The 12,833-nt window shown below is 39.2% G+C and overlaps 2 protein-coding genes across 12 annotated transcripts in view; one reads left to right on the plus strand and one right to left on the minus strand.

Moving 5' to 3' along the window:
• Positions 1–3,477, plus strand: part of herc1 (HECT and RLD domain containing E3 ubiquitin protein ligase family member 1) — an 84,880-nt gene extending 81,403 nt beyond the window's left edge. For all 5 annotated transcript variants that reach the window (XM_078173153.1, XM_078173167.1, XM_078173157.1 and 2 more), the window contains exons 77-79: positions 886–1,038; positions 2,149–2,454; positions 2,733–3,477. In XM_078173153.1, the coding sequence (XP_078029279.1) occupies positions 886–1,038; positions 2,149–2,454; positions 2,733–2,918 (645 nt within the window). In that variant the 3' untranslated portion in view covers positions 2,919–3,477. The remainder of the gene's footprint in view (positions 1–885; positions 1,039–2,148; positions 2,455–2,732) is intronic.
• Positions 3,478–3,513: 36 nt separating this feature from the next.
• Positions 3,514–12,833, minus strand: part of LOC144465090 (uncharacterized) — a 32,400-nt gene continuing 23,080 nt past the window's right edge. For 4 of the 7 annotated variants that reach the window (XM_078173170.1, XM_078173168.1, XM_078173172.1 and 1 more), the window contains exons 5-6: positions 7,847–7,961; positions 3,514–5,686 (exon numbers count right to left, since the gene is read on the minus strand). In XM_078173170.1, coding sequence (XP_078029296.1) covers positions 5,309–5,686; positions 7,847–7,961 — 493 coding nt within the window. In that variant the 3' untranslated portion in view covers positions 3,514–5,308. The remainder of the gene's footprint in view (positions 5,687–7,846; positions 7,962–12,833) is intronic. The other 3 variants (XM_078173176.1, XM_078173181.1, XM_078173178.1) reach the window with 1 other exon arrangement.

Raw genomic sequence — 12,833 nt, forward strand, 5'->3', positions numbered from 1 at the left:
CAGGACAGTGAAGAAATGACGAGATCCATTTCAGTTTCTGAAGCCGATCTGTTGAATCGTTCTTGATTCACAGGAAGCTTCTACAGAGCAGTTCAGGGAAACATGGCAGAGCTGCTGAGGAGAACCGCTCTGGATGAACATCGAACATTTCCATGTAACTTTTATGGTTCTCTGGTTTTGTTTGACAACAGAGAGAAAGTACTGACCAGAGACCAGTAAATCTGCCACGCTGATAAAGCTCATTGTAGATATTCAGTATCAGTGTTAAGATCTGCTGAGGAGTACCAAGAAACATCATTACAGAGAAGCCAAAATAGATTTGAGGTGATTTAGAATCAGTGTCTGTGACACAGTTTGTTCATCAGAGTCCAACTGTAAATGTCTCCTGTAGTACAGTCACAGCTGGGTCACAATTAACAAAGTGGGAAAAGCTTTAGATTGTCGTTATGAAGCAAATGCTGTTTGCAGAATGTGATGCTACAGAATAATGACAGTGTCAGCGTTTAGAGTTGAGGGAGCTGAAAAGTTCTTTTCCACTTTAAAAGATAGAAAAAAGACACATGATTAATATCACCATCGAGCTGAAATTATAAAAGTATTAACACTTTTGATCATTGCTGAACATTATAATCTGTTGTTTGTCAGGTCAGTGAGTTGATAACAGATAGAAATTAAAGCACAAAAAAGACTAAGTGCTCTGGGAAAAAAAAAAAAAAAAGACTGAGCGTGGCGCTTTCTCTCCAGGTGGCTGCATGTGGCCATATAAACTCTCTCCTCACTGGGAACCACTTAAAGAAAGAGACGCTGTGTGGACACAGAGACACTAACACATCTAACGTCAGCACAGTTAAATGAACTAATTATTCTGTGTGTTCTGTGTTTCAGATGATTCCTCTGGATTCGTTTGTCGGGCAGAGTGCAGATGGAAAGATGGTTCCCATCATCCCTGGAGGAAACAGCATCCCGCTCACTTTCTCCAACAGGAAGGAGTACGTGGAAAGAGCCATCGAGTACCGGCTGCATGAGATCGATCGACAGGTACGTGAACAGTCAGTACGTTTACATGGACAGTGTAATTCCACTTTTAATTGGAATGAAAGGCCATTCCGATTAAAAGTGGTCATTCCGATTGAAAATTAAATCCGATTAAAGGGGGTGGTTTATTCCGTTTGTCATTCCGAGTGAAAGAATTTCTCACACTTGTATACACTCATTCCTCTTTAAGTTCATTCCGGTCTTTCTGCACATGCTCGTTTCCTTGGCCTTCTGGCGCCATGACGTATATAGCGCGCATAGCAACGGGCTGAGATAGAGCAGTCGGACTCGTTGCACTCACCGGTTTCCATTCTCCACAGCACGGTCTTCTATCTCCCTTCTTCGACCTTCTACCTCCCTTCTCCTCCTCAACAGACGAAGCATTAGCAGAACAAGGTTGTTGTCGTACTGCTGCTTCAAGAATATAAGCAAAACAAGCCTGAAAAAGGCACTAAGAACGGCGGCGTCAAGCATCTTGTTATCCGGAGCGAGGACTACAGTGTTTTCTTTTGGTAAACGTAAACACGTAACATCTGCCCCGCCCCCTATCCAATCAGAAACCTTCCCTGCCCCAAACCTTGCGCAGACCTGAATAAAGGCGATTGAACTGATCTCCGTGTAAACCCTCATTCAGAATGAATATTTCTCATGTAAACTACCTGGAAAGACTTTAATTCCGAATGATTTCATTCAGATTTATTTCATTCCGAATGAGAAGCCATCATGTAACCGCACCCAGTGTGTGTGATGTGAGCGCTGCAGAGCATGACTACACGTCTGTGTCATTATGAAATAACAATCAGAGGACACACGACTGCACGGAAACAGGAATATTAGTGGAACATTGATCTTCATTGGTCGTGTCAACAGCTTCGTAGGAATATTATTTTTCAGAATGAAGGCAACATTTTTGTGCATATATTTATACCTGAAACAAATTTCTGTTCAGCTCCTTTGAAAACTCAGAGACGAAAAGAACCAACTCTCTGTGTGTTCATCATAAAGGGTTTTATGTCTTTTTGTAATGTGAGTGAAGTGATGAGTCAGGAGAACATTCATCCTCCACCCTGAGCTCAAACATTAACCCCTGTCCTGTCCCTGCTCCTCCGTCAGGTGGCGGCGGTGCGTGAGGGCATGTCGTGGATCGTGCCCGTGCCGCTGCTCTCCCTGCTGACGGCCAAGCAGCTGGAGCAGATGGTGTGCGGCATGCCGGAGATCTGCTGCGACGTGCTGAAGAAGGTGGTGCGCTACAGAGAGGTGGATGAGCAGCACTCCCTGGTGCAGTGGTTCTGGCAGACGCTGGAGGAATTCTCCAACGAGGAGCGAGTCCTCTTCATGCGCTTCGTCTCTGGACGCTCCAGGCTGCCCGCCAACACGGCCGACATCTCTCAGAGGTTTCAGATCATGAAGGTGGACAGGGTGAGTGAAGACGAAGACGTTAACCTGCTGCGTGTTGGTCAACAATACGGCCAGTTTATATTTGAATTGTGTCTTAATTCACTCAAGAACAGGTTTTACACAGAGACTCATTCACATCTGTAGTTATAGTTTTTCTTTTAGGATTATTTTTTGGCATTTCGTTGCCTTTTCATATCTGATATGACGGAGCAGAGACAGGAAACCATTTGTCTATCAGGACAGCCTTTACATCAGTCGATAACTGTTTGTACCTCTGTGTGTGTTTTTATCCTCTGCAGCCGTACGACAGCCTGCCGACCTCTCAGACCTGCTTCTTCCAGCTGCGTCTGCCTCCGTACTCCAGCCAGGCCGTCATGGCGGAGCGGCTGCGTTACGCCATCAACAACTGCCGCTCCATCGACATGGACAACTACATGCTCTCCAGAAACGTGGACAACGCGGAGGGCTCCGACACGGACTACTGACACAGGCACTTCACACGCACACATGAATAAACAACAAGCAGCCACACGGACTTTATCTGAACACACACACATGGACTGTACGAGAATACACACGCACACACAGACACATACACACACAGACACATACACACACACACAGATGCTTGGTCATCAGTGCACCAGTCGTAGGGAACTCCTGAGCTGACGGGCCACTTTTTAAATCATTTTATGTATTTCAAACGGCACAGATTTCATTTCTCCTCGTGGTTTATTAGCAGTTTTTAAATGACACAAAAATCCACACGAGAAGTGCATTTAGTGTTTTGTTTTTTGTTTTTTTTTTTTGCTCATTACTCCACATCCCATTTTCAGGGTTTCTGCATGGAGGTTTGTTTATTTGTTTGGAAATGTGTATAGAATATTCAGGCGAGCGCTGGAGGAAAAAAAGAATATTGTACATTGTGTAAAATGCTTCATTAGGAAAATGTTTTGCATAATATCCATATTTATTGTTTTCATTGCCGACGCCGAGTTTCCCTGAAGCATACAAAAAAAACAACAATAAATGCTGCAGAATTGATGTGTTGTCAGTTTGGTGATTAACGACAGACACTGATTTCCTGTCAGAAAGCAAACATCACATTTATTTATTATCAGAAGTACAAAATATGACAAAGGCCATCTCCTCAGAGAGAACAAAACCATGAAGAAAAAAAATCCACTATGTACATAAAGGTCAGAGCGGCTGCTCATGTCGGACACGTCTGGACTTTAAGTTCTGTCTTCATACTACACTCACACGGACTTTAAAGAGTCATCAGTCGCTGTGACAGGTGTCACTTTTTAATTTGAACAAACACACTGTCTACAGGAGGCGTTCAGGGGCAGTACTGAGTGTAGGCCACCTGTGTTTTGGCAGCGCCCAGAGTGAAACACCCGCTGTTGTTCCACGTGTAAAACAGAAGAGAATAGACTTGAAGCGTAAAAATACTCAGTCACGCAGTGGTTGCTGTCGTCCAGATGCACCAAATGGACTTTAAAGTAGCGGCGATGAAAACTGTCGCTTCATGTCGCCTGTGTCTCGGCCCAAAAGTTGCATGTTAACACACTGCAAAGACCACAGCTGACAGCCAGCCGGCTCGTGCTTCTGCACCTGTGTGACAGGAAATAACTCCACACCAGCAGACGGCGGTCGTCTTTAGTTGTCATTCAAAACGGGGAACAGGAACAGCGTCTTGACACTAGTTAGCCAGTTAGCACATTAACCACACAATCCAGATCTGAAAGCTGTCACTGATTTAACAGGCTGGATCAGCCAAAAACAAGAAGCTGAAGGGGGCGACGTATTCCTCTCACACAACACAAGGACACTGAGACAGAATCTCTTTGCAGCTCGTGTGGAGACAAATTAAAAGATAACAGCGACAGATAACTCCCTCTGAGTCCAGTGAGTGTCGTATTGACATTAATTCAAAATCCAAACCTCTCTTTGAAACTGTGTCGGGGGTTCTGGGGTCCCTGTGACTGTTGGGTTTCATAACAGCACTCAAATCTGAATGTTCACAGGCACTGTCACCGTTTATTTACTGTCACTGACGTCCTGAATGTTCACCAGCCTGAAGGCAAACTGATCGATCAATGAAAACCAGGAGCTCGATCAAAGTTTCAGATCAAATCGTTCTGTGCTGATGAAACCTTTACAATCGCTCTGAAAAACAAACTGTAGATTTAAGCTCATTTAAATCTGACTCTGCCACATCCTGATATATCTCAGTACTGGAAAACAATATTAGACCTTCTTATATCTGAAAGGAACGCTGCTGTTCTCTGCTCCTGTCAGAGTTCTGGTGTTGTTACCGAACAGCGGTGGCAGCTGTGCGGTCAGACTGGTGATGTCAGAGTGAGGTAGAAGAGTCATTAAAACCTAAAGAGGAGCAGATCAAACAGTGTCAGTGTTCAGGTTCTCCAGATGTTCATGTGTCTTCAGTCAGATTTGATCCGTGTTCTCAGAAGAACCTCAGAGCTCCTGACTCATGTTCGCTCAGTCTGCCATCATCGTTTAAACCTGTGACCTCGTTACAACATGAACTCCGTCCAACTGCAATATTAGTGGAAACTCCACCGAGAGCTTTGACATGTCCTCGCACACACGGCTGCTTTCAAAGTGTCCTGAAAGTCAGCCGTCATCAACACCAGTGGTTCCAGCCGAGGCCCCGTCTGCGTCACTTCCTGCTGGAGAACCTGAGGTCGGAGCGAACGCCACCTCAGCTGCAGAGTCAAAATAAAAAAGATGTAGAAGACGTTGAAACATGCGTTTTTTTAAGGCCTTGTAGTTTCTCCTGTGGAAGCTGGAGTGATGAGATCCCGCCTGATCTGACCCCAGATCAGCCGCTGACCTCCAGCATTCTCTCTCAACACAACCAGCCTCCGTCTCCCACCGTCCTCGGCGTGATGATGCTCTCCTTCGCCTGCAGGAGTCTCTCCAGACACGGCGAGCTGATCTTGTAGGGCAGCGGCCCTCGGCTGAGGCGCAGCTCAGCACCCAGACGACGTCGCAGGGGCACTGAGTATGAGTCAGTGCTGGAGGAGACGGAGTTGTCCTGGGTCACTTCCTGGTTGCAGCGTGTGGGCGGAGGGGAAGCGAAGGAGGCGGGTTGGGTGAGCATGGACTGAGGCGTCTTCAGGGAGCAGATGGGGGACGTGTGGAGCCACTTGAGGTGAGTGGAGGAGTCGGAGGAGCAGAGCGACACCGGAGAGGGTGGAGGAGGGGAGGCACTGCTGTGATGCTGCTGCAGAGGAAACAGGAGATGACATCATCATCACAGTCACAACACATTAAACAAAGAGCTTCAATTTATAATGAGAATTATCAACACGCTGTTATTGTTCCAACACTGAGACGACACATGACCTGTTTCCAGTCTCATTATTATTACATGTCTCTTATTGCACACGTTGCATGATTTTCCACCGTCTCACTCCTCTCTTCCACTGCCTCACTGTCTCACTCCTCTCTTCCACTGCCTCACTGTCTCACTCCTCTCTTCCACTGCCTCACTGTCTCACTCCTCTCTTCCACTGCCTCACTGTCTCACTCCTCTCCTCTCCTCCACTGTCTCACTGTCTCACTCCTCTCCTCCACTGTCTCACTGTCTCACTCCTCTCTTGCACCGTCTCACTGTCTCACTCCTCCCTTCCACCGTCTCACTCCTCCCTTCAGTCACATCTCCTGTCAACTGCAGACTTTTATTTCTGTTAATGTCCTCCAGGGAGCAGATCCTCGTCTACAGAGATCACCATGTTTCTACAGTAGCCCAGAATGGACAAACCAAACGCTGGCTCTAGAAGGAGACATTCGTTTCTTTTTTTAACATGAAACGTCTTTATTCATTTAGTCTTATTATTCGTGTTTTTACTGGTTTCAATCAGCAGGAGTCTCACAAACACTGCGTACACACAAAAAGAGGCCTGTAAAAAGTTGACGTATGAAAACAGACTTGATGGGAGAAACTCTGACCCATGCTTACCAACATTTTGGCAACAGGAAATTGGCGACGCAGATGGTGAGGTGGAGCCTGATTGTAGGGAAAAAAACCCTCAGTAGCTGATACTGATATGTATCAGGGTGGGAATCACCAGAGGATCCATGATACGATATTATCACGATACTGAAATCATGATATGATATTACTCCTGGGATAAATTGCAATCTACCTTTTTTTAAACTGAAAATAAAGTTTTCACTTTGTTCATCTCACTTCAATCATTTTATTTGCAGCAAAATGTATCTAGTGGACAGAAAAAGCAACAGCAGTTTATAATTCCAGTCGGCTACCAAAAGTTTAATTTGTATTTGTAATATTAATAATTTATGTAATAAAAACAATACTTATACTTATGATATTGCCACACAAAATATCAGGATACTATGCTGTATCGATTTTCCCCTCAACCCTTAAATATATTTTCAAGTTTTCTGTGTTTTGTCTGACGAGCAAAATATTGTTTATCTAATAACGTTAATGTAAGTGAAGGGACAGTGTGTGAGAACTCCCTTTTCTTCACTGTTAGTGTACTAAAAGTAGAGTCGTCTCTCCAGACAAGCAGCGTCCATTTCCCACAGATAACTGGACCAAAAACACATCACTCAGAATTTCCTGCCAGTTAGGAAACGCTTTCTCCTCTGAGACGCTTGTTACATACGAGCCAGTGTCAGTCACCTGCCTATTCAGTTAAAAGTCTGTGGTGAGATTCGGATGTCAGACTGCGTCTGATGTCCTCCAATCAGCGGACATGATGATTAGTTTGGCTGAGGACACAGTGAGTGACCTTGAGGTTTGCAGCCTTCCTGTGTTTCAGCAAAATCTCTAAAAAACCTGTTCCAAGAAAACACCATGTATTTTTGGTGACTCTGAGACCGACAGGCCATTTTTAGCCACAACTGTGAAACTGAGAGGAGCAGGAATCTGACTCTTTGTTTGGTTTGTATTCTGTGAATCCCACGACATCCTCTGTCTCCAAATGTGGATTTATTCAGCACATTCTTTGTGCGAGGCCGCTCTGGTTTCCCCCTCATTATGTGACCTGTACTCTTCTTATGAAACGATGAAATCATCTCCAGTAAAAACACATTAATACTTTAGCTGTCCTCTTCCAGGATTCTGTTACATAATCTGACTCTCCTCTTACCATGAGAGCCACATCCCTCCCAGCTGACACACTCCATAAACAACACATAAACTTCACTGTGCAGCAGTTTATTTTTCAATGACTACTTTCCTCCCAGACTGATCGACATATTTCAGTCTCCATTAATCATCTATGAAATGTCCTCAAAGGAATATTTACAGTCCAAGAAGCTGTGAAGTTTTGTTTTAAACGCTGCTGAAATTATCAATCAGTTATCAGAATTGTGTTTCGTGTGCTTGTATTATTTTGAACATCTTTACCTTTTGCCTTTTGGCCGGAGTGCAGTCGTCTGTCACAGTCAGGTTTGGTCTGATGTGAGGAAACCAACTGTGAAGCATTTCTTCTATTTTCAGTATAATGCTGAGGAAGCGTCCGCTAGAAGAGACAGAGAAACAGAGGATGAAGATGTACTCAGATACACAAGGACACATTCCTGCCAAAACTTTCACATTATTCAACTGATGTACAGGTGACAGATGTGCTGCAATGTGCCAGCGACTACAAGACAGGAGACGACATCTGCAGCTGGTAAACATTAAAATACATAATGCTGGATTTAAAGAAATTACAATTAGCTTTATGAATGTTTTATAAGGGAGGAAACACATCCAAGTAATTTGTTGGAGATCAAGGACAAACACAATGTGTTTAAGTGAGTAATACTATGATACACACTATGATAATTTTTTGACATCAAAATGTCATACTATAGCATGTTAAAAAAATGTCAAAATATTGTATGTTACAAAATGTCATAGTATACAGTATGTCGAAAAAAGTCAGAATACTGTGTCAAAAATGTTTTAGTTTAGAATGTTGAAAAATGTAATCGTATAGTATGTCAATGTCATATTATAGCATGTCGAAAAATGTCATAGTATAGCATGTCAAAAAAGTCAGTATAGCATGTCGAAAAAAGTCAGTATAGCATGTCGAAAAAAGTCATAGTATAGTATGTCGAAAAATGTCATAGTATAGTATGTAAATAAACGTCATAGTATAGCATGTCAAAAAAAATCATCGTAAAGTATGTCGAAAAAAGTCATAGTATAGTATGTGGATAAACAGTATAGTATGTCAAAAATGTCATGGTATAGCATGTCGAAAAATGTCATAATATAGTATCTCAAAAAAAGTCATAGTATAGTATGTCGAAAAATGTCAGTATAGCATGTTGAAAAATGTCATAGTATAGCATGTCAAAAAAGTCAGTATAGCATGTCGAAAAATGTCATAGTATAGCATGTCGAAAAATGTCATAGTATAGCATTGAAAAATGTCATACTATAGCATGTCGAAAAACGTCATAGGATAGCATGTCGAAAAATGTCATAGTACAGTATGTCGAAAAATGGCAAAGTATTGTATGTTAAAAAAATGTCATAGTATAGCATGTCGAAAAAGGTCATAGTATAGCATGTCGAAAAAAGTCATAATATAGTTATGTCGAAAAAAGTCATAGTATAGTATGTAAATAAACGTCATAGCATGTCAAAAAAAAAATCATCGTAAAGTATGTCGAAAAAAGTCATAGTATAGTATGTCGATAAACATAGTATAGTATGTCAAAAAATGTCATAGTATAGCATGTTGAAACATGTCATAATATAGTATCTCGAAAAAAGTCATAGTATAGTATGTTGATAAACGTCATAGTATAGTATATCGAAAAAAGTCATAGTATAGCATTTCGAAAAATGTCATAGTATAGCATGTCGAAAAATGTCATAATATAGTATCTCGAAAAAAGTCATAGTATAGTATGTCGATAAACATCATAGTATAGTATGTCAAAAAATGTCACAGTATAGCATGTCGAAAAATGTCATAGTATAGTATGTCAAAAAATGTCATAGTATAGCATCGAAAAATGTCATAGTATAGTATGTAAAAAAAAATCATCGTAAAGTATGTCGAAAAAAATCATAGTATAGTATGTCAAAAAAATGTCATAGTATAGCATGTCGAAAAATGTCATAATATAGTATCTCGGAAAAAGTCATAGTATAGTATGTCGATAAACGTCATAGTATAGTATGTCGAAAAAAGTCATAGTATAGCATGTCGAAAAATGTCATAATATAGTATCTCGAAAAAAGTCATAGTATAGTATGTCGATAAACGTCATAGTATAGTATGTCGAAAAAAGTCATAGTATAGCATGTCGAAAAATGTCATAGTATAGTATGTCAAAAAATGTCATAGTATAGCATGTCGAAAAATGTCATAGTATAGCATCAAAAAATGTCATAGTATAGTATGTCAAAAGATGTCATAGTATAGCATGTCAAAAAATGTCATAGTATAGTATGTAAATAAACGTCATAGTATAGCATGTCAAAAAAAATCATCGTAAAGTATGTCGAAAAAAGTCATAGTATAGTATGTTGAAAAATGTCATAGTATAGCATGTCAAAAAATGTCATAGTACAGTATGTCGAAAAATGGCAAAGTATTGCATGTTAAAAAAATGTCATAGTATAGCATGTCGAAAAAGGTCACAGTATAGCATGTCGAAAAAAGTCATAGTATAGTATGTCGAAAAAAGTCATAGTATAGCATGTCGAAAAAGGTCACAGTATAGCATGTCAAAAAAAGTCATAGTATAGCATGTCGAAAAAAGTCATAGTATAGCATGTCGAAAAATGTCATAGTACAGTATGTCGAAAAATGGCAAAGTATTGCATGTTAAAAAAATGTCATAGTATAGCATGTCGAAAAATGTCACAGTATAGCATGTCAAAAAAAGTCATAGTATAGTATGTCGAAAAAAAATCATAGTATAGCATGTCGAAAAATGTCATAGTATAGTATGTCGAAAAATGGCAAAGTATTGTATGTTTAAAAAAAGTTATAGTATAGCATGTCAAAAAATGTCATAGTATAGGATGTCGAAAAATGGCAAAGTATTGTATGTTAAAAAAGTCACAATATAGCATGTCGAAAAATGTCATAGTATAGTATGTCGAAACATGTCATGGTATAGCATGTCGAAAAATGTCATAGTACAGCATGTTGAAAAATGTCACAGTATAGTATGTCGAAAAAAGTCATAGTACAGCATGTTGAAAAATGTCACAGTATAGTATGTCGAAAAATATAGTATAGCATGTCGAAAAATGTCATAGTATAGCATGTCGAAACATGTCATAGTATAGCATGTTGAAAAATGTCATAGTATAACATGTTGAAAAATGTCATAGTATAGTATGTCGAAAAATATCATAGTATAGCATGTCGAAAAATGTCATAGTATAACATGTTGAAAAATGTCATAGTATAGTATGTCGAAAAATATCATAGTATAGCATGTCGAAAAAAGTCATAGTATAGCATGTCGAAAAATGTCATAATATAGTATCTCGAAAAAAGTCATAGTATAGTATGTCGATAAACGTCATAGTATAGTATGTCGAAAAAAGTCATAGTATAGCATGTCGAAAAATGTCATAGTATAGTATGTCAAAAAATGTCATAGTATAGCATGTCGAAAAATGTCATAGTATAGCATCAAAAAATGTCATAGTATAGTATGTCAAAAGATGTCATAGTATAGCATGTCAAAAAATGTCATAGTATAGTATGTAAATAAACGTCATAGTATAGCATGTCAAAAAAAATCATCGTAAAGTATGTCGAAAAAAGTCATAGTATAGTATGTTGAAAAATGTCATAGTATAGCATGTCAAAAAATGTCATAGTACAGTATGTCGAAAAATGGCAAAGTATTGCATGTTAAAAAAATGTCATAGTATAGCATGTCGAAAAAGGTCACAGTATAGCATGTCGAAAAAAGTCATAGTATAGTATGTCGAAAAAAGTCATAGTATAGCATGTCGAAAAAGGTCACAGTATAGCATGTCAAAAAAAGTCATAGTATAGCATGTCGAAAAAAGTCATAGTATAGCATGTCGAAAAATGTCATAGTACAGTATGTCGAAAAATGGCAAAGTATTGCATGTTAAAAAAATGTCATAGTATAGCATGTCGAAAAATGTCACAGTATAGCATGTCAAAAAAAGTCATAGTATAGTATGTCGAAAAAAAATCATAGTATAGCATGTCGAAAAATGTCATAGTATAGTATGTCGAAAAATGGCAAAGTATTGTATGTTTAAAAAAAGTTATAGTATAGCATGTCAAAAAATGTCATAGTATAGGATGTCGAAAAATGGCAAAGTATTGTATGTTAAAAAAGTCACAATATAGCATGTCGAAAAATGTCATAGTATAGTATGTCGAAACATGTCATGGTATAGCATGTCGAAAAATGTCATAGTACAGCATGTTGAAAAATGTCACAGTATAGTATGTCGAAAAAAGTCATAGTACAGCATGTTGAAAAATGTCACAGTATAGTATGTCGAAAAATATAGTATAGCATGTCGAAAAATGTCATAGTATAGCATGTCGAAACATGTCATAGTATAGCATGTTGAAAAATGTCATAGTATAACATGTTGAAAAATGTCATAGTATAGTATGTCGAAAAATATCATAGTATAGCATGTCGAAAAATGTCATAGTATAACATGTTGAAAAATGTCATAGTATAGTATGTCGAAAAATATCATAGTATAGCATGTCGAAAAAAGTCATAGTATAGCATGTCGAAAAATGTCATAGTATAGCATGTTGAAAAATGTCATAGTACAGCATGTCGAAAAATATAGTATAGCATGTCAAAAAAAGTCATAGTATAGCATGTCGAAAAATGTCATAGTATTGCATGTCGAAAAAAGTCATAGTATGTTGAAAAAAGTCATATTATAGCATGTCGAAAAATGTCACAGTATAGTATGTCGAAAAAAGTCATAGTATAGTGACACAATTGACCATCAAATTCTACTGCAGAGACTGGATCACTTAATTGGCCTAAAAAGTTCTGCACTAAGCTGGTTTAAATCTTATTTATCTGATCGTTTTCAGTTTGTTGATGTTCATAATGAATCATCCTTACGTACCAAAGTTTGTTTTGGAGTTCCGCAAGGTTCTGTGCATGGACCAATCCTATTTACTCTATATATGCTTCCTTTAGGTAACATCATTAGAAATCACTCTATAAATTTCCATTGTTATGTGGATGATACACAGTTGTATTTATTGATGAAGCCAGAAGAAAGTAATCAATTAACTAAACTCCATAACTGCCTTAAAGACATAAAAACTTGGATGAGCACCAATTTCCTGATGTTAAATTCAGACAAAACTGAAGTTATTGTTCTTGGCCCCAAACAACTCAGAGAC

The sequence above is a fragment of the Epinephelus lanceolatus genome, chromosome 2 (genome assembly GCF_041903045.1).
Source record: "Epinephelus lanceolatus isolate andai-2023 chromosome 2, ASM4190304v1, whole genome shotgun sequence".
NCBI classification, from domain to species: domain Eukaryota; kingdom Metazoa; phylum Chordata; class Actinopteri; order Perciformes; family Serranidae; genus Epinephelus; species Epinephelus lanceolatus.